Raw genomic sequence first — 22439 nt, forward strand, 5'->3', positions numbered from 1 at the left:
TATTAGGGATGGGTTTCTTGAGCAGTATGTAACTGAACCGACCAGGGGGGCAAGCAACCTTAGATTTGGTCCTGTGTAATGAGACAGGATTAATTAAAAATGTCCTAGTAAAGGATCCCCTTGGAATGAGTGACCATAACATATATGAATTCCATATTCAATTAGAGGGTGAGAAGGTTGGATCTCAAACAAGCGTGCTGAGCTTGAATAAAGGAGACTATGAAGGTATGAGAGCGGAATTGATTAGAGTGGACTGGGAAAATAGATTAAAGGTTAAGACGGTACATGATCAGTGGTGTACATTTAAGGAGTTATTTTACAACTTCCAAAAAATATATATTCCACTGAGGAAAAAAGGGTGTAAAAGAAAAGATAGCCATCCGTGGCTAAGTAAAGTAATTAAGGCTAGTATTCGACTAAAAACAAGGGCATATAAATGTAGCCAAATCAAGTGGGAGGATAGAAGATTGGGAAGTCTTTAAAAGACAGCAAAAAATAACTAAAAGATTGATTAAGAAAGGGAAGATAGATTATGAAAGTAAATTAGCAAAAAATATAAAAACAGATAGCAAAAGTTTCTATAGTTATATAAAAAGAAAAAGGGTGGTTAAAGTAAATGTTGGTCCGTTAGAGGATGAGACCGGGAAATTAATGGTGGGAAACATGGAGATGGCAAAAACGCTGAACAAATATTTTGTATCAGTCTTTACGGTAGAGGACACTAAGAATATCCCAACACTGGACAAACAGGGGGCTCTAGGGGGGGGAAGGAGCTAAATACGATTAAAATCACGAAGGAAGTGGTACTTGGTAAAATAATGGGACTCAAGGCGGATAAATCCCCTGGACCTGATGGCTTACATCCTAGGGTCTTGAGGGAAGTGGCGTTAGGGATTGTGGATGCATTGGTAATAATTTTCCAAAACTCCCTGGACTCGGCAAAGGTCCCAGCAGATTGGAAAACTGCTAATGTAACACCCTTATTTAAAAAGGGTAGTAGGCAGAAGGCTGAAAACGATAGACCTGTTAGCCTAACATCTGTGGTTGGTAAAATGTTAGAGTCCATTATTAAGGAGACAGTAACGGGACATTTGGATAAACATAATTTAATAGGACAAACTCAGCATGGTTTCATGAAGGGGAAGTCATGTTTGACAAATTTGCTTGAGTTCTTTAAGTAACATACAGGGTGGATAAAGGGGAACCAGTGGACGTAGTGTATTTAGACTTCCAAAAGGCATTTGACAAGGTGCCACACAAAAGATTATTGCTCAAGATAAAAAATCACGGGATTGGGGGTAATATTCTGGCGTGGGTGGAGGATTGGCTCTCTAACAGAAAGCAGAGAGTTGGGATAAATGGTTCATTCTCAGACTGGCAATCAGTAACTAGTGGTGTTCCACAGGGGTCAGTGCTGGGTCCCCAACTCTTTACAATCTATATTAACGATTTGGAGGAGGGGACCGAGTGTAACATATCAAAGTTTGCAGATGATATAAAGATGGGAGAGAAAGTAGTGAGTGAGGAGGACATAAAAAATCTGCAAAGGGACATAGACAGGCTAAGTAAGTGGGCAGAGATTTGGCAGATGGAATACAATACTGGAAAGTGTGAGGTTATGCACTTTGGCAGGAAAAATCATAGAGCAAGTTATTATCTTAATGGCAAGAAACTGGAAAGTACTGTAGTACAAAGGGATCTGGGGGTCCTGGTGCATGAAACTCAAAAAAAGTTAGTATGCAGGTGCAGCAAGTGATCAAGAAGGCCAATGGAATGTTGGCTTTTATTGCTAGGGGGATAGAATATAAAAACAGGGAGGTATTGCTGCAGTTGTACAAGGTATTGGTGAGACCGCACCTGGAATACTGCATACAGTTTTGGTGTCCATACTTAAGAAAAGACATACTTGCTCTCGAGTCAGTACAAAGAAGGTTCACTCGGTTAATCCCGGGGTTGAGGGGGTGGTCATATGAGGAGAGGTTGAGTAGATTGGGACTCTACTCATTGGAGTTCAGAAGAATGAGAGGCGATCTTATTGAAACATATAAGATTGTGAAGGGGCTTGATCGGGTGGATGCGGTGAGGATGTTCCCAATGATGGGTGAAACTAGAACTAGGGGGCATAATCTTAGAATAAGGGGCTGCTCTTTCAAAACTGAGATGAGGAGAAACTTCTTCACTCAGAGGGTGGTAGGTTTGTGGAATTTGCTGCCCCAGAAAGCTGTGGAAGCTACATCATTAAATAAATTTAAAACAGAAATAGATAGTTTCCTAGAAGTAAAGGGAATTAAGGGTTACGGGGAGCGGGCAGGAAATTGGACATGTCTAGGTTCGGAATGGTCATGGCCCTGTGGGTAGTGGAGTGGGCCCAGGGGCCGTGTAGCCTGGTTCTGCTCCTACTTCTTGTGTTCTAATTCTGTGTTAGATTTCAGGAGATGGTTTTATTCCTGTTCCTGGCTGGGGTGGAGATCGCCTTTACAGAAGGTAAGTACTATAGAAAATATAGGGACAGAGTGATCTCCTGGACGAGTTTCGATCGCCTAGATGGGTCGGAGAGGAATTTCCCAGATTTTTTTCTCCCAAATTGGCCATTGGGTTTTTGATCTGGTTTTTCACCTCTCCCGGGAGATCGCATGGGTTCGGGTGGATGGAGAGTGATAGAAGATTTGAGGTTAGGATCAGATCAGCCATGATCTTATTGAATGGTGGAGCAGGCTCGAGGGGCCGATTGGCCTACTCCTGCTCCTATTTCTTATGTTCTTATGTCTTCTGGGCCAACAAGTAATGACCAGAACTTAGTGTCATGTTGAGTGACAGAATTATCAAATGTAGTGAGGAAAAGGCTAATAAAGGTATTGAATGATGTAGATACTTACCAAGAACAAAGGCAGCCACATAGTTTGAAATCTGTCCAATACCCACAAGGAAGTTAAGAAGGCAGAATATTTCCCAGTTTGGAGAGAACACTTGAAGCATGCTGAATCCAGTCTGTACAGCCATAGTTCCAAACAGAACTACCTTTCTCCCAAACCTACAAAGCAGAAGCAAATAAAGTTTTAACTATATACACAACTGCATACTTACGAACATACACATAAACTCATACTTGTAGTTATATATGTGCTAAATCATACGCACATATGTACATACACATGTATACTGCTGCACATGCCAAATCTATATTCTTTCAGTTTCATAGTAGTCCTGCACATAAACAGACTTATCCACTTAGGCTTAGATTTGCATAAAAACAGATGGGGGATCAAAAATCTATGATCCTGCTGGCACACAACTGCATTTACTTTGGTGAGGGTGCACCAGAAGGGTTAGAAATTAAGTTGGGATCCAGTTATGCAAATCCCAGTCTTACCTCTGGGATTCTGGGTTGGCTTGTTGCTCAGAAACAAAATGCTATTAGTACAAGAGGGAGCAAGCCTGCAGGTGGAGTCAGGCGTTCTCACATCTCTAGTCCTCAGAGACCCAGTGTAGGATCAGTGGAGATACGTCTGGCGAGATCATGCATACCTATCTGCCAAACAGCGGAGGTGGGGACACAGAAACATGGAAGATAGGAGCAGGAATAGGCCATTCGGCCCCTTGAGCCTGTTCCGCCATTTAATGAGATCATGGCTGATCATCCAAATTCAGTACCCTGTCCCTGCTTTCTCCCCATATCCCTTGATCCCTTTAGCCTTAAGAAATATATCTAACTCCTTCTTGAATATATTTAATGAATTGGCCTCAACTGCCTTCTGTGATAGAGAATTCCACAGGTTCACCACTCTCTGGGTGAAGAAATTCCTCCTCATCTCAGTCCTAAATGGCTTACCCCTTATCCTTAGACTGTGACCCTTGGTTCTGGACTCCCCCGCCATCGGGAACATCCTTCCTGCATCTAGTCTGTCTAGTCCTGTTAGAATTTTCTAAGTTTCAATGAGATCCCCTCTCATTCTTCTAAACTCTAGCGAATATAATCCCAATCGACCCAATCTCTCTTCATACGTCATTCCTGCCATCCCAGGTATCGGTCTGGTGAATCTTCGCTGCACATCTCCATGGCAAGAACATCCTTCCTCAGGTAAGGCAACCAAAACTGCACACAATACTCAAGGTGTGGTCTCACCAAGGCCCTGTACAACTGCAGCAAGACATCCTTGCTCCTGTACTTGAATCCTCTCGCTATGAAGGCCAACATACCATTTGCCTTCTTAATCGCCTGCTGCACCTGCATGCTTACCTTCAGCGACTGGTGCACAAGGACACCCAGGTCTTTTTGCACTTCCCCTTTTCCCAATCTATTGCCGTTCAGATAATAATCTGCCTTCCTGTTTTTGCCACCAAAGTGGATAACCTCGCATTTATCCACATTATACTGCATCTGCCATGCATCTGCCCGATCACCCAACCTGTCCAAATCATACTGGAGTTTCTCTGCATCCTCCTCACAGCACACACGCCCACCCAGCTTTATGTCGTCTGCAAACATGGAGATATTACATCTAGCTCCCTCATCTAGATCATTAATATATATTGTGAATAACTGGGGTCCTAGCACAGATCCCTGCGGTACCCCACTAGTCACTGCCTGCCACTCAGAAAAAGACCCGTTTATTCCAACTCTTTGCTTCCTGTCTGCCAACCAGTTCTCTATCCAAGTCAGTACCTTACCCCAATCCCATGTGCTTTCACTTTGCACGCTAATCCCTTATGCGGGACCTTATCGAAAGCCTTCTGAAAGTCCAAATACACCACATCCACTGGTTCGCCCTTATCTATTCTACCAGTTACAGCCTCAAAAAATTCCAGTAATAGTGGAGTTACATTAGCTACCCTCCAATCCATGGGGACTGTTCCAGAGTCTATAGAAATTTGGAAGATGACCAGCAATGCATCTACTATTTCTTAGGCCACTTCCTTAAGTACTCTAGGATGTAGATTATCAGGCCCCGGGGATTTATCGGCCTACAATCCCATCAATTTCACGAACACCATTTCCCTACAAATACTGATTTCATTCAGTTCCTCCCTCTCATTAGACGCCATGTTCCCTGACCTCTCTGGGAGGTTATTTGTGTCCTCCTTTGTGAAGACAGAACCAAAGTATGTATTTAATTTGTCTGCCATTTTTGTTCCCCATTATAAATTCTCCTGATACTGACTGCAAGGGACCTACGCTTGACTTCACCAATCTTTTTCTCTTCACATATCTATAAGAAGCTTTTACATTCAGTTTTTATGTTCCCTGAAAGCTTACTCTCATATTCTATTTTCCCCCTCTTAATTAATCCCCGTGTCCTCCTTTGCTGAATCCTAAACTGCTCCCAATCTTCAGGTTTGCTGCTTTTTCTGGCCAATTTATATGTCCTCTCCTTGGCTCTTATGTTATCCCTAATTTCCCTTGTTAGCCACGGTTGAGTCACCTTTTTTGTTTTATATTTATGCCAAACAGGGATGAACAAATTCTGTAGTTCATCCATGTGATCTTTAAATGTTTGCCATTGCCTATCCACCCGTCAACCCTTTAAGTAACATTCCCCAATCCATCCTAGCCAACTTGCGCCTCATACCATCATAGTTTCCTTTATTTAAATTCAGGACCCTAGTCTCTGAGTCAACTACTTCACTCTCCATCTTAATGAAGAATTCTATCATATTATGATCGCTCCTCCCCAAGGGGCCTCGCACAACAAGATTGCTAATCAATCCTTTCTCATTATATAATACCCAGTCTAAGATGGCCTGATCTCTAGTTGGTTCCTCAACATATTGGTCCAGGAAACCATCCCATATACACTCTAGGAATTCCTCCTCCACAGTATTGTTACTAATTTGGTTAGCCCAATCTCTATGTAGATTAAAGTCACATGATAACGTGTGTGTGTGTGTGTGTGTGTGTGTGTGTGTGTGTGTGTGTGTGTGTGTGTGCGCGCGCGCGCGCGCCCAGGACCTAAAATAGCGGTTGGTGGTAATGCAACATGAGCGGTGAGGTAAGTGCTCAGCTCCTAATTTAACCTGCCCCACCCCATTTTTTGCTCAGTGTGGGGGGGGGGGGGCTAAAATGAGTCTTTCTAGCAGAGTTGAATAAAGGAAATAACTCACCTGTCTGATAACTGTCCAGAAAAAAAGGAACCAACCAGCACTCCCACAAAGAATACGGACATAGAAAACGGCCCTTTCCAGTCATTGTCACACACCAAGTCCCACTGAAATACAAAGAGAAATGAAAAACTCCAAATATGTGGTCTTGGCCATTTTACTGCACTGGATCGAAGAACGTGCACCCTGCAACATCAGAATGGACGGAAACAGGATACTGGAAAAGCCCATTCGGCTCACCAAGCCTACTACGATGTCAGCCTACACTCAGTGGCAACATGTACACCTCTAAGCCAGAAGACAGTGGGTTCAAATCCCACTCGAGGCTCGAGCACAAAATGTAGGCTGACACTTCAGTGCAGTACTGAGGGGGTGCTGTGTTTTGATTGAGATGTTAAACTGTGATCCAATCTGCCCTCTTAGGTAGATGTAAAACATTCCATGACACTATTTGAAGAAGAGCAGGATAGTTTTCCGGACAACATTTATTCCTCAACCAACATTACTAAAACAGGTTATCTCTGGTTGCTTATCTCATTTTTATCTGTGGGATGTTGTGGTCACATTTGTCTACATTACAACAGTGATTACATTTCAAAAGTACTTCATTAGCTGTGAAATGCTTTGGGAAATACTAAGGACATGTAAATGGAAGTTCTTTCTAATTCCAACAGACAATATACAATTTGCATTGTTATGGAATCTCAAATATATTTAGTCCGTTGAGGGAAATGAATAAAGCTACATGTTGAATTTCTAAGGCAGAACAGAATTTTTTTCACACTGCCTGAAAATAATTGAACAAAACTCTAGAATGTCAACCCTGACCAACTGACTTTCAGCTAGCACTTTTATGGTTCCATCAAGATTGGGAGAATCATATTCCATAGGTCATCTATATTTATATTATACATACTCATGTAACCATCAGTCCTATTCCTAAAATGATTGTAATCCAGCTCGTGTAATTTATTTTTGTTTTTTCCTCATTGACTTTCTCTGTCATATCCCAAGACTACTGACCCTGCTGATCTAGATTCCATAGGTGCAATCTCTGTCTGGTACCTTGCCCAATTGGCTGTTAATCATATGTGAAACTTGACAAGTGAATCAACAAAGGACACATCACAGCTGAGCTTGATCCTGTTCTCATGGCACATCTACATATACACTTTCCAGCTGGAGTTACCGACTAGCAAAAAGACACAGAAGCCCTGGTAGATTTTTCCTCTGCCAAATTCAGCACACTGATACAAAAGCAAAATACTGCGGATGATGGAAATCTGAAATAAAAACAGAAAATGCTGGAAATACTCAGCAGGTCAGGCAGCATCTGTAGAGAGAGAAACAGAGTTAACTTAAATGAGATCAGCCAATTTTAGTGCAGACATCCAACATAAGAAACAGGAGCAGGAGTAGGCCAATCGGCCCCTCGAGCCTGCTCCGCCATTCAGTAAGATCATGGCTGATCCAATCTTGGCCTCAACACCACTTTCTCGCTCTCCCTATACCCCTTGACTCCCTTGTAGTTCAAATGTCTGTCTATCTCCGCCTTGAATATATTCAATGACTCCACCTCCACAGCTCTCTGGGGTCGAGAATTCCAAAGATTCATGACCCTCAGAAGAAATTCCTCCTCATCTTCGTTTTAAATGGGCAACCCCTTATTCTGAAATTATGCCCCCTAGTTCTAGATACCCCCACTGGGGGAAACATCCTCTCAGCATCCACCCTGTCAATCCCCCTCAGAATCTTATGTTTTAATAAGATCACCTTTCATTCGTCTAAACTCCAATGAGTGTAGGCCCAAACTGCTCAACCTTTTGTCATACGTCAACCCCTTCATCCCAAGAATCAACCTAGTGAACCTTCTCTGCGCTGCCTCCAATGCAAGTACAGGTAGACTATCCTTTATCCGAAAACCTTGGGACCAGACGTGTTTCGGTTTTCGGAAAATTTCGGATTTCAGAAGGTATTTTATAAGACTGGGAAATTTGTCAGGGGGAGAAAAGAATATCGGACGGGCCGCTGTATTGTTGGGTTCACTCTCCCGGTACCTCCTTCACACTGCCCGGCTCGGCCTGCAATCTCCTACCCAGGAGGGAACTCTGTGACCCTCTGCCCTGCTCAGCGTAAGTCGTGCGCCACTCTGGTCATGTCGTGCGCACGACTTACGCTGAACGAAAAAACTTTCGGTTTTTAGAGGTTTTCGGAAGTTCGAATAAAGGATAGTCTACCTGTATATCCTTCCTTAAATATGGAGACCAAAACTGTACGCAGTACTCCAGGTGCGGTCTCACCAGCACCCTGTAAAGTTGCATCAAAACTTCCCTACTTTTATACTCCATACCCCTTGCAATAAAGGCCAACATTCCATTAGCCTTCCTAATTACTTGCTGTACCTGCATGCTAACTTGAAGCTTGCCGCTTGACATTTTAAAGACCTAGATCAGTTCCCGGCTTGTTATTCCTTTCACCACTGAAAACAACTTCAGTGTTTGAATGACCACTTCATAACTTGAACTTTGCATATACTATAAATATTGATAAAGTTATGCATTATTTCTCCATCTGTAGCTATAGATAGAGAAATAACGCATGAGACACAACACAGTAATTTGGGCAAGAGATTCATTTGATACAATGAACACCAGGATTTAATTACTATCTTAGTTACTTGTGTTCTTGGAAGTGCCCTCTATCAGATGACAGGACAGCCGAGCAGAAAATAAGTGGGACGAGCATAATAGAATGGGGAGCTGGAAAGTAGTTCCAGCAGTAATGTGCAAAACCCAGAAACCATAAGGCATAATTAAATGTTACAAACTTCACAAGCATGGTATAAGCGGTTTCATTAAAATAATTTAATACTGCTTTTGATGGCAGAACCACTAAAATCAATACTCCCACCAACAATCTGTCAAATCAGAGCTTAAAAAATGATTCAAATATTCTGTAAAAACTCACTTTCAACAAGAGTCATTACCAACTTAAGGTTATTGTATGAATTTTGAAATAACAATAGTTCCAATATTAGTGTACCACAAAAAGAGGACCACAAGCCAAGACCTCTTTGTTTATGTACGTCATGTCTCTTGTGAATGAATTTATTGATCTAGATAAATCACACACTTCCTACTATAGTTTGTTGTTTTTGATTAAAGTGAAAGTTAGACTTCCTGCAATAATCAGAACACAAGACTTCCTGAGCGGTTATTCAGTTGCAAGGATTACTTTGTAACTGACTAAATAAAAGTTGCACATCTTCCAGTGGGAGAGTACAGGGGTAGCCATATGGCTGCCAAACTTTACAACAGTTTAATCCAGTATCATAGCACTGGGAAAGATGATGGCAGAAATTTTAGGAGTTATTTTAAGCATTTGAGCATGCAATCGTTGTACAGAAATGGCTGTACTGAATGAAGTATGCACTCTCGAACACTCCTATAATTTGGTCATTCAGAAGGTGGTTGTCACAGGTTCCTCTACCATGATCTTTGAACAACTGCTGCAGCACCAGTGAAACATTTTTTGAATTTTCCTGGCGAAACTATCCTCTCTGTATATTACCTGTTCGCCCGAACATTCTGTCAACCCGGGACGTCAGATCCTCGACCCGTGCAAAATGGGAGGCAACATACTATTACTTTTTCTGGGCGTGGTTTGCATAGAATTCTATTTGTAACCCGAATAAATCGAATCCACAACTTGTCTGCTCCTTCCCCAACAGGCTGCTGGATTGTCTCAGTGTATGGCACATCCTCACCTGTCACAGCCACCTCTTGAGTCTCCACATCATCTATTTCCAGAGGAGAAAACTGTTGCAGAGCACCAGGGATAACCTCTCTTTTTTTAATTCGTTCATGGGATGTGGGTGTCGCTGGTATGGCCGGAATATAGTGCCCATCACTAGTTGCCCTTGAGAAGGTGGTGGTGAGCCGACTTCCTGAACCTCTGCAGTCCGTGTGGTGAACGTACTCCCACAATACTGTTAGGGAGGGAGTTCCAGGATTTTGACCCAGCGACTATGAAGGAACAGCGATATATTTCCAAGTCAGGACGGTCTGTGACTTGGAGGCGGTGGTGGTGTTCCCATGCGCCTGCTGCCTTTGTCCTTCTAGGTGGTAGAGGTCGTGGGTTTGAGAGGTGCTGCCGAAGAAGCTTTGGCGAGTTGCTGCAGTACATCTTGTAGATGGTACACACTGCAGCCACGGTACACCAGTGGTGGAGGGAGTGAATGTTTAAGGTGCTGGATGGAGTGCCAATCAAGTGGGCTGCTTTGTCTTGGATGGTGTCGAGCTACTTCAGTGTTGTTGGAGCTGCACTCATCCAGGCAAGTGGAGAGGATTCCATCACACTCCTGACTTGTGCCTTGTAGATAGTGGAAAGGATTTGGGAGGGGAGACACTCGCCACAGAATAACCAGCCTCTGACCTGCTCTTGTAGCCACAGTATTTATGTGGCTGGCCCAGTTAAGGTTCTGGTCAATGGTGCCCACCAGGATATTGATGGTGGGGGATTCGGCGATGGTAATGCCGTTGAATATCAAGGGGAGGTGGTTAGATGCTCGCTTGTTGGAGATAGTCATTGCCCGTCACTTGTGTGGCACGAATGTTACCTGCCTCTTATCAGCCCAAGCCTGAATGTCGTCCAGGTCTTGCTGCATGTGGGAATGGACTGCTTTATTAACTGAAGTGTTGTGAATGGCACTGAACACTGCGCAGTCATCAGTGAACATCCCCACTTCTGACCTTATGATGGAGGGAAGTTCATTAATGAAGCAGTTGAAGATGGTTGGGCCTAGGACACTGCCCTGAGAAACTCCTGCAGCGATGTCCCGAGGCTGTGATGATTGACCTTGAACCACCACAACCATCTTCCTTTGTGCTCGGTATGACTCCAGCCAGTGGAGAGTTTTCCCTCCGATTCCCATGACTTCAGTTTTACTAGGGCTCTTTGATGCCACACTCAGTAAAATGTTGCTTTGATGTCAAGGGCAGTCACTCTCACCTCATCTCTGGAATTCAGTTCTTTTGTCCATGTTTGGATCAAGGCTGCAATAAGGTCTGGAGCCAAGTGGTCCTAGCGGAACCCAAACTGGGCATCTGTGAGCAGGTTATTGGTGAGTAGATGCTGCTTGATAGCATTGTCGACGACACCGTCCATCACTTTGCTGATGATTGAGAGTAGACTGATGGAGCGGTGATTGGTCGGATTGGATTTGTCCTGCTTTGTGGATAGGAGGAGGCCGATATGGATCATCCACTCTGCACTTTTGGAAGAAGATGGTTGCAAACACTTCAGCTTTGTCTTTTGCACTCACGTACTGGGCTCCATCATCATTGAGGATGGGGATATTCATGGAGCCTCCTCCTCCAGTTAGTTGTTTAATGGTCCACTACCATTCATGACTGGATGTGGCAAGACTGCAGAGCTTTGATCTGATCCGCTGATTGTGGGATCGCTTAGCTCTGTCTTTAAGCATGCATGAAGTCCTGTGTTGCAGCTTCCCCAGGTTGGCACCGCATTTTTAGGTACGCCTGATGCTGCTCCTGGCATGCTCTTCAACACTCCTTATTGAACCAGGGTTGGTTTCCTGACTTGATGGTAATGGAAGAGTGAGGGATATGCCGTGCCATGAGGTTACAGATTCTGGTGGAATACAATTCTGCTGATGGTCCACAGTGCCTCATGGATGCCAAGTTTTGAGCTGCTAAATCTGTTCTGAATCCATCCCATTTAGCACGGTGGTAATGCCACACAATACGATGGAGGGTGTCCTCAGTGGGACTTCATCTCCACAATGACTGTGCGGTGGTCACCACTACCAATGTGGTCATGGACAGATGCATCTGCGCCAGGTAGATTGGGGAGGACGAGGTCAAGTAGGTTTTTCCCTCATATTGGTTCTCTCATCACCTGTCGCAGGCCCAGACTGGCAGCTATGTCCTTCAGGACTCAGCAAGTTCGTTTAGTAGTGGTGCTACCGAGCCACTCTTGATGATGGACATTGAAGTCCCCCACCCAGAGTACATTCTGTGCCCTTGCTACTCTCAGTGCTTCTTCCAAGTGGTGTTCAACATTGAGGAGTATTGTTCCCTCAGTTAAATTACTTAACACCTCCGTCCCCCTCTGCACCCAATTCCCATCGTCACCAAATTCCCATTTTAAAGTCCTCTCTTTTTCACTCAGTTAGCAGCTCACTCTGCTGTACTCTTGCAGAGTTGCAAAATCTGACTGGTTCCATTGGCATCTGTCTCCCGAGTAATCCATGGCTCCTAGTATGAAGTATGCTGACCTTGAGAAGTGATGTCAGATGGCAACTGCACATCTAACTGCCAACTGACATGGGACAATCCATCTTTGCAGCTCCATTTCATTGCACCCCACCAGTTTCGGATTTCCTGCCCACCGCGCTTTACGTGGCAACTTCCATTTAAATAATCAACAATATTGTTAGATTTATGATGCCACATATGAAGCAAAGAAAGATACAAGATGCCAAATTGTTCACTTGATGGTTCAGAACCTATTTATTATTTAGACCTTGTAATTGGTGAAAAGCCTAGTTATAGCTCCAAGTGCACCATTTGGGTTCATTATACAGCATTGTTTGCCTAATTAGATTGGCTAGCACAGTGGAATGTCCAGTAAGTGGTTGGAAGGAACCCTTTGTAAAATGGCATCACACTAAGGGGCAGGAGTACAAAGTTTAACTGCATGTTCGCCAACTGAAAATGCAAAAGTACATTTCTACACTGTGGGTCTGTTGCTGTTTCTCAGTTATAAATTAATCTTACTGGCATACGAATCCCTGGAAATGCTCCAGGCCAAAACTGGATGTGACCTGGGGAAAATGTTATGCTTCAACATGTACTTTCATGAACAGTGAAGCATGCTCAGTATGCACAGGTGCCAAATTGCCCTTTTAAAGTCCTCACTTGTTCACTCAGTTAGCAGCTCACTCTGCTGTGCTCTTGTGGAGTTGCGAAATCTGACTGGTTCCATGATCCCGAATGGCCTGCTTCTTGTAAAAATGTTACATACATTTTAAGATGCAGCACTTTGACGCTCTAATGCACTGTGCCATGCAACTTGAATCCAGGACTCCCACTATGGCGAGTTTCTAATATTGGGCATCAGTTAAATGAGAAGTGCAGACTGATGGCCAGGTACTTCCCCAAAGAGTAAGGGGGAACAAAAAAAGAAGACACTTTAGACCACTCTCACACATTTTCCAATGGCTGGCTCAAGAGCAGCATTAGCAGAGGAGCAAACAGATTGCCATCCCTCTCTCAGCTGGAAGTGGCACATTTCACAATGACATCTATAACATTTTTAAATACAAATTTGAAAACCTATTCCCCTTCCATGGCTCCACGACTTCATCCAATGAATTGGTGAGCCATATAGACCTGGAAGGACCCAAATTTGATTCGTGGTTTCTGTTAAGTTAGTTTACCTCAGCTAGGGCAATAATTTGACCATTACAATTGACCTAATGCCACTGGGTCGAGGAGGGGAAAATCAGTCCCTTTTGCCACTCTTGATCACTACCCAGGATGGTGGCTGAAGACGGAATCAGCGTCTGTTGTGACACCACTCATGGGTGAATCACTTGCTGTTACTCATGATCAAGCCCGACACATGAACAATGGCCTCTTGGGTGAAATACTGCAGGGTGTCCAATGCTTGTGGAGCTATAGAGTTCACAACTCCGTGTGACGACGGGGTGGGTGGGCAGGAGGGAAGCAAACTGCGGAGGGAAAAAAAAGGAAAAAGGAAATCTTCTATGTCTAACAACTTGAAAGTATAGAACCTGCCCTCCTAGTTTCAAAATGTCCAAGTTTTTTTTTTTAAGTTTACTATTTTCTTGAATGTGCAATAATCTAAATAATCCAGCTAGATTTCCACATATTTATTACCATGTCAAGCTGTTATAAGTTATAAACGGCTTTCTTGCTCACTGAAGATATGATTGATATATCCTGTCTCCTTCTTTCGTATGGTAGTAGCAAAGCAAATCAAATGTCAATATCTAAAAGTTTGATATCCAGGCCAAAGCTTCCGGTGTAACAGCGTGGATATCTTGTAGGCTGCCTGCAAATTTCCTCTGAGGGCAGTGCTCAATGATGTGCTCCAGGGTCTGATTAGGAGCTCCACAGTTGCATGGTGGGGATGCTTTAATTTTCCATCTATGGAGAAGGTGGCAGCATCGACCATGACTGGTTCTGAGGCGACTGATGGTTGTCCACTGTTTGATTCTTCAGGTTGTACTGTGGGGTCCTCCATAAGGAATCCATTCCATATGTCACAGTTCTTCCAAGCATGTCGCCATCGGTCATCAAGGCTAAGGGGAGATCGCTGGAGGGCTTCGGCAAAGGTCCAAAATGGCCTTCTAGATTTGAGACAGGTTGGTAGTAGGTTGTTCAAGTCGGCCTGGATTGGCATGTCTTTGCTGGTGTAGTGGTAGTATTCTCTGGAGACTGCATATTCGCGGCATAGGTATGGTGGTGTGATGTTTGCAAGCACGGGCAGCCAAGGTGTTGGTGTCGATAAAAGCGTACTGGTGATGAATTCAGCTGGACATCAACGGATTTGACATGCGAACTTGATAGCGATGTCGGAGAGCAGTACTCCGCTGTAGAGTACACCAGGGAGAGTGCTGCCGTACGGAGGGTTTGAGCGTCAGCTCCCCATGTGGATCTGGCGGGTTTCTGGATCAAGTTGACCCTACTCTTTAGTTTCTTCCCAAGATTCTGGAGATGTTGTCTATATGACAGGGCGCGATCAAGTATGACTCCTAAATAGGTTTTTTCTTGGCATAGTTTACCTCTGCGTCGCAGGAGGAGACTTTCAAAGCCTGGTTTGCTTGATGGGTGTTGAGGTGGAATGTCGAGGTGACAGTGTTTTGTGGGTATGGCCGAAGTCGCCATCGGCGGAAGTAGGCCTCCATCCTCTAAATCACTGGTTAGGATCTCTTTGGTGATTGACAGATTCATATATCCTGTCAATACATGTGTTGGGTATGGTAATGTAGTGGTTATGTTATTATACTACTAATCCAGAGAACATAAGTTCAAATTCCACTATGACAGTTGGAGAATTTGAAATTAATTTTTAAAAATTTGGAAATAAAAGCCAGTAATTAGTAAAAGTAACCATGAAGCTATCGGATTGTCATAAAAACCCAACTGGTTCAATAATATCCATTAGGGAAGGAAACCTGGCATCCTTATCCAGCCTGGCTTATATGTGACTCCAGTCCCACAGCAACTGCCTTTTGAAGTTGCCTCGCCAGCTATTCAGTTGTATCAATTAGCTCTGCAGCAGTTCAAGGCGACCCACCACCTTCTCAGGCCAACTGGGCAATAAATGCAGCCTGGTCAGCGACACCCAAATCCCAAGAATGGATAATAATGTTTTTAAAGTTAGTTCTTTCTTACTGGGCTAAAGATATAAACCAGTCAGTATTCTGGCTCCTGATTGTTATTCAGTGAGTCTGCCGGAAACTGTGTTCATTATCACGCAGTGAGCACGGGCTCGTCTGTGATGTCTGCCCCACAATCTATTTGCCAAGAATAACTGTCTAGGTCCAAATGTGAAGAATGCCCACTTGGATGAGGACTTTCAGGTTCCATGAAACTGTATCCCTGCTGTAGCCATTACCTTCAGGAGGGATGGGGAAAAACATTGCCCATCTCCACTCCTGGAGCAACTGATCTGCTGCTGAAATCATCATCTGTGCTTTTGTTATTTCCAGGCTCATCTATCACCATTTACATAAACGCTTAGGATTCGGGGATCCAAAGTACAATTTCAAAGTTTGCGGGCGACACCAAATTGGGGGGTATAATTAATAGAGGAGAACTGCGACAAAATACAGGAAGACATTAATAAACTTAAAATGGGCATGTAATTAGCAAACAAACTTCAATATAGACAAGTGTGAGGTGGTACATTTTAGTAGGAAGAATAAGGAGGCCACATACTCCTTGGAAAATAAGTGTCTAAATGGGGTAGAGGAGCAGATGGATCTGGGGGTACAGATACACAAATGACAAAGTATCGACGCAGATTAAGAAGGCCATAAAAAAGCAAACATTTCCAGAGAGATAGAATTGAAAAGCAGAGAATTTATGTTAAACGTGTATAGAACCTTGGTTAGACTACACTTGAAGTACTGTGAACAGTTCTGGCCTCCCTAGAATAAAAAGGATATAGAGGCACTGGAGAAGGTGCAAATATGATTTACTGGAATGATACCAGAACGGAGAGGTTATACCTAATGTTCCCCGTAAGGGAACATTGGTTATACCTATCAGGAAAGATTGAACAGGCTGGTGCTCTTTTCTCCAGAAAAGAAAAGTCTGAGGGGTGACCTGATAAGATTATGAAAGGGTTTGATAGCGTAGATGTAGAGAAGATGTTTACATGTTTTCACTTGCAGGGGAGACCAGAACTAGGGGCCATAAATATAAGATAATCACTAATAAATCCAATGGGAAATTCAGGAGAAACTTCTTTACACAGAAAGTAGTTAGAATGTGGAACTTGCCACCACAAGTTGTAGTTGAGGCGACTAGCATAGATGCATTTAAGGGGAAGCTAGATAAACACATGAGTGAGAGAGGAATAAAGGGATATGTTGATGGGGTTAGATGAGTAAGAGGGGCGCTTCCAGTAGCACCCTGCCTCCCTCTTGGGGCGCTACCGGTGAATTTCAGCCGCAGGGGTGCTAATTTTTTTCGGGGTCCCCCTTAGTCTTAAGTTTATTTCTGTAAGTTAGATAATAGCCTATTAAAAAGCATGGCAGGGCAGCTCAGTCCCACGGAATGCACACCCTGTGCCATGTGAGAAATCCAGGACGCTTCTCGTGTCCTGGACAACCACGTCTGCAGGAGGTGTCGTCAGCTGGAGGAGCTCGAGCTCCGGGTTTCAGATCTTGAGCAGCAGCTGGCGTCACTGCGGTGCATCCGTGAGACTGAGAGCTTCGTGGATAGCATGTTTCAAGAGGTGGTCACCCCACAGCTAAGGAGTGCGCAGACAGAGAGGGAATGGGTGACCGCCGGACAGAAGAGGAGGACTAGGCAGGTATTGCAGGAGTCCCCTGAGTGCATCTCGCTTTCCAACCAGTATTCTGTTCTGAGTACTGGTGAGGATGATGGTTCCTCTGGGGAGTACACCCAGATCCAAGTCCGCGGCACCATGGGTGGCTCAGCTGTACAAGGGGGGAGGAAGAAGAATGAGAGAGCAATAGTAGTAGGGGATTCAATAGTTAGGGGAGCAGACAGGAATTTCTGCGGCCGGAGACGTGACTCTAGGATGGAATGTTGTCTCCCTGGTGCCAGTGTTAAGGATGTCTCTGAGCGGCTACAGAACATTCTGAGGGGGGAGGGTGAACAGCCAGAGGTCGTGGTCCATATTGGTACCAACGACATAGGTAGAAAGAGGGATGAGGTCCTACAGGCAGATTTCAGGGAGCTAGTAAAGAGATTAAAAAGCAGGACCTCAAGGTAGTAATCTCGGATTACTCCCGGTGCCACGTGCGAGTGAGTATAGAAATAGAATGAATGTGTGGCTGGGGAGATGGTGCAGGAGGGAGGGCTTCAGATTCCTGGGGCATTGGGACCAGTTCTAGGGGAGGTGGGACCTGTACAGGTCGGACGGGTTGCACCTCAACAGGGTCGGAACCAATATTCTCATGGGGAGGTTTGCTAGTGCTGTTGGGAGGGTTTAAACTCATTTGGCAGGGGGGTGGGCACCAGGATGTAACATTAGAAAGGGGAAATAAAGTGCTGAAAGGATTGAGAGAGGCAGAGAGCACTAAAGTAAGAAATAGTAAGGTATTGGGTGGGGTCAAACTAATAGATAATACAGGATGGTCTAAGATGGTTTCCACAGTGTATGCATGTGAACGCATGAAGCGTAGTAAACAAGGTAAGTGAGCTGCAGGCACAAATAGCTACATGGGAATACGATGTTGTGGCAATAACTGAGACCTGGCTCAAAAAAGGGCAGTATTGGGTATTAAATGTTACTAGTTATAAAGTGTTCAGGAAAGTTAGGGAAGCAAAGATAGGAGCTGGTGTGGCAGTATTGGTCAAGGAGAATATTACAGTGCTGGAAAGGGAGGATTTCCTGGAGGGGTCAAGGACAGAATCTATATGGATGGAGTTAAGAAATAATAGAGGTGTCATTACACTATTAGGTGTATTCTATAGACCACCAAATAGTGGGAAAGAAATGGGGGAGCAAATTTGCAGAGAAATTACAGAGAGGTGCAAGAACTATAGAGTAATAATAATGGGGGACTTCAACTATCCTAATATAGACTGGGATCCTAATAGTGTTAAGGGCAGAGAAGGGGAAGAATTTCTGAAGTATGTTCAGGAGAACTTTCTTGATCAGTATGTTTCTGGCCTGACGAGGGAGGAGGCATTGCTGGATCTGGTTCTGGGGAAAGAGGTAGGTCAAGTGGAGCAAGTGTCAGTAGGTGAACATTTAGGGAACAGTGATCATAGAGTCATAATGGCACAGAAGGAGGACATTCGGCCCATCAAGTCCGTGCCAGCTCTCTGTAGAGCAATCCAGTCAGTCCCATTCCCCCGCTCTATCCCCGTAGCCCTGCAAGTTTATTTCCCTCAAGTGCCTATCCAGTCTCCCCTTGAAGACATTGAGTGTCTCCACTTCCACTGGCAGCGAATTCCAGGTCCTCACCACACACTGCGTAAAAAAGTTTTTTCTCACATCCCCCCCTGTATCTCTTGCCCAAAACCTTAAATCGGTGTCCCCTAGTCCTTGTGCCATCAACTAGTGGGAACAGCCTTTCCCCGTCTAGCCTATCCAAACTCGTCATAATCTTGTACACCTCGATCAAATCACCCCGCAACCTCCTTTGCTCTAATGAAAACAAGTCCAGTTTCTCCAACCTGTCCTTGTAGCCAAGATTCCCCCATCCCCGGAACAATTCTGGTAAGTCTCCTCTGCACCCTCTCAAGGGTCTTCACATCCTTCCTAAAGTGTGGTGACCAGAACTGGATGCAATACTCCAGTTGTGGCCTAACCAGCGTTTTATAAAGATTCAGCATAACTTCTCTACTTTTGTACTCAATACCTCTATTTAATGAAGCCCAAGATCCCATATGCTTTGTTAACCACTCTCTCATTATGTCCCGCCACCTTCAGGAACCTATGCACATTAACTCACAGGTCCCTCTGTCCCTGCACACTCTTTAAAATAGTGTCATTAAGTGTATATTGCCGCTCCCTGTTCTGTCAGCTGTGGCTCAGTTGGCAGCACACTCGCCTCTGAGTGAGAAGGTTGTGGGTTCAAGTCCCACTCCAGGGATTTGAGCACATAAAGCTAGGCTGACATTCCAGTACAGTGCTGAGGGAGTGCTGTATTGTCGGAGGTACCGTCTTTCGGATGAGACGTTAAACTGAGGCCCCGTCTGTTTTCTCAGGCGGACGTAAAAGATCCCATGGCACTATTTCGAAGAAGAGCAGGGGAGTTATCCCCAGTGTCTTAACAACATAACAAAAACAGATTATCCGGTCATTATCACGCAGCTGTTTGTGGGTGCTTCTTGCGCGCAAATTGGCTGCCGCATTTCCCACATTACAGCAGTGACTCCACTTCAAAAGTATTTCACTGGCTGTAAAGCACTTTGAGATGTCCGGTGATCGTGCAAGTCTTTCTTTTTTCTTCTGCCAAAATGCATCACCTCACACTTCTCTGTATTAAATTCCATCTGCCACTTCTCTGCCCATTCTGCTAGCCTTTCTATGTCCTGTTGCAGTCGACTGGTATCCTCACTGTTTACCACACTCCCAAGTTTGGCGTCATCAGCAAATTTAGAAATTCTACTCTGTATTCCAATATCCAGGTCATTTATATAGATCAAAAAAAGCAGTGGCCCCAGCACTGACCCTTGGGGAACACCACTGTCTACCATCCTCCAGTCTGAAAAACAGTCATTTACCATAACTCGCTGTTTTCTGTCCTTAAGCCAATTCCTTATCCAAGCTGCCACTGACCCACCTATTCCATGAGCCTCAATTTTGTTAACCAGCCTTCTATGTGGTACTTTGTCAAACGTCTTCTGAAAATCCATGTAGACAACATCCATTGCATTCCCTTCATCAATCCTCTCTGTTACTTCATCAAAAAATTCAATTAGATTAGTCAAACACGATCTGCCTTTTACAAATCAGTGTTGGCTCTCCTTAATTAGCTTAAACCTCCCCAAGTGCCTGTTAATTTTTTCTTTGATTATTGTTTCTAAAACTTTATCCACCACTGATGTTAAACTGACCGGCCTGTAGTTACTAGGATTGTCCTTGCACCCTTTGTTGAACAATAGTGTCGCATTTGCCACTTTCCAATCCTCAGGCACTTCCCCTGCATCTAGGGAAGACTGGAAAATTATGGCAAGCTCTTCCACTATCTCCTCCCCCAATTCCCTTAGCAACCTGGGATGCAAGCCATCTGGAGCAGGTGACTTATCCACTCTAAGCATACCCAGCCTTTCTAGTACATCCTGTCTATCAATTTTCACCCCTTCCATTGCTTCTACCTTTTCCATTTCTACCAATATTTTTTCAGCATCCACCTCCTTAGTAAACACCGATACAAAGTACTCATTGAGTATTGTAGCCTTGCCCTGCATCTAAGCATATATCACCTTCTTTGTCTCGAATAGGCCCCACCCCACCTCTTACTACCTGCTTACATGCCAGTAGAATATTTTTGGGTTGCCTTTTTCCTCCCCCCTGTGCAACTGAGCCACCCATGGTGCTGTGGACTTGACTCTGGCTGCACTCCCCAGAGGAACCATCATCCTCACCAGTACACTGGTTGGAGAGCGTGATGCACTCCAGGGACTCCTGCACTACCTGCCTGGTCCTCCTATGTCATCTGGTGGTCACCCATTCCCGCTCTGCCTGCATACTCTTAATGATCATAGTCTCATGAGGTTTGGATTAGCTATGGAAAAGGAGAGGGAGCAATCTAGAGTAAAAATGTTTAACTGGGTGAAGGTCAATTTAAGTGGGATGAGAACAGATCTGGCCTGGGTAAACTGGAATCAAAGATTGGCAGGCAAAATTGTAATGGAACAATGGGCTGCCTTTAAAAGAGGAAATAGTTCAGGTACAGTTGAGGTACATTCCCAATAGGGGGAAAGGCAGGGCTCCCTGGATGACGAGATAGAGAATATGATGAAGCAGAAAAAGAGCGTGTATGACAAGAAAATAAGAGGGGCAAAGAGAGTGTTTGAGAATAGAATGGCAGCTAACATAAAAGAAAATCCAAAAGTCTTCTATAGGCATATAAATAGTAAAAGGGTAGTAAGAGGAGGGGTGGGGCCAATTAGGGACCAAAAAGGACACCTAAACATGGAGGGAAGAGGGTATGACGGAAGTACTAAACGAGTACTTTGCATCTGTCTTCACCAAAGAAGAGGATGCTGCCATAGACATAGTAAAGGAGGAGGTAGTCGAGATATTTGATAAAATAAAAATTGATAAAGTGGAGGTATTGGAAAGGCTGGCTGCACTTACAAGTAGATAAGTCACCAGGAGCAGATAGGATGCATCGGCAATTGAGGGAGGAAACCGCGGAGGTAATGGCCATAATATTCCAATCCTCCTTAGATACGGGAGTGGTGCCAAAGGACTGGAGAATTGTAAGTGTTACACCATTGTTCAAAAAAGGGTGTAAAGATAAACCCAGCAACTACAGGTCAGTCAGTTTGACCTCAGTAGTGGGGAAGCTTTTAGAAAGAGTAATTAGGGACACAATTATCAGTCACTTGGACAAGTGTTGGTTAATTAAGGGAAGCCAGCAGGATTTGTTAAAGGCAAATCGTGTTTAACTAACTTGATTGAGTTCTTTGATGAGGTAACAGAGAGGGTTGATGAGGGTAATGCAGTTGACGTGGTGTACATGGATTTCCAAAAGGCGTTCGACAAAGTGCCACCTAATAGGCTTGCCAGCAAAGTTGAAGCCCATGGAATAAAAGGGACAGTGGCAGCATGGATACGGAATTGACAAAGTGATAGGAAACAGAGAGCAGTGGTGAACGGTTGTTTTTCCAGACTGGAGGAAGGTGTACAGTGGTGTTCCTCAGGGGTCGGTTCGAGGACCACCGCTTTTCTTGATATATATTAATGACTTGGACGTGGTGTACAGGGCACAATTTCAAAATCTGCAAATAGCACAAAACTTGGAAGTATAGTGAACAGTGAGGAAGATAGTGATTGACTTCAGGAAGACATAGACAGGCTGGTGAAATGGGCGGACACGTGGCAGATGAAATTTAATGCAGAAAAGTGTGAAG

The 22439-nt window shown here is 44.3% G+C and overlaps 1 protein-coding gene across 1 annotated transcript in view; it reads right to left on the reverse strand.

Moving 5' to 3' along the window:
• LOC147114108 (organic cation/carnitine transporter 2-like) overlaps nt 1-22439 on the reverse strand; it is a 140538-nt gene that overhangs the window by 106960 nt on the left and 11139 nt on the right. The window contains exons 4-5 of the mRNA XM_085995728.1: nt 6100-6203; nt 2877-3031 (exon numbers count right to left, since the gene is read on the reverse strand). Coding sequence (XP_085851854.1) covers nt 2877-3031; nt 6100-6203 — 259 coding nt within the window. The remainder of the gene's footprint in view (nt 1-2876; nt 3032-6099; nt 6204-22439) is intronic.

The sequence above is a fragment of the Somniosus microcephalus genome, chromosome 8 (genome assembly GCF_052327205.1).
Source record: "Somniosus microcephalus isolate GS21.2 chromosome 8, FLI_Smic_1.0, whole genome shotgun sequence".
In the NCBI taxonomy this organism is placed as follows: Eukaryota; Metazoa; Chordata; class Chondrichthyes; order Squaliformes; family Somniosidae; genus Somniosus; species Somniosus microcephalus.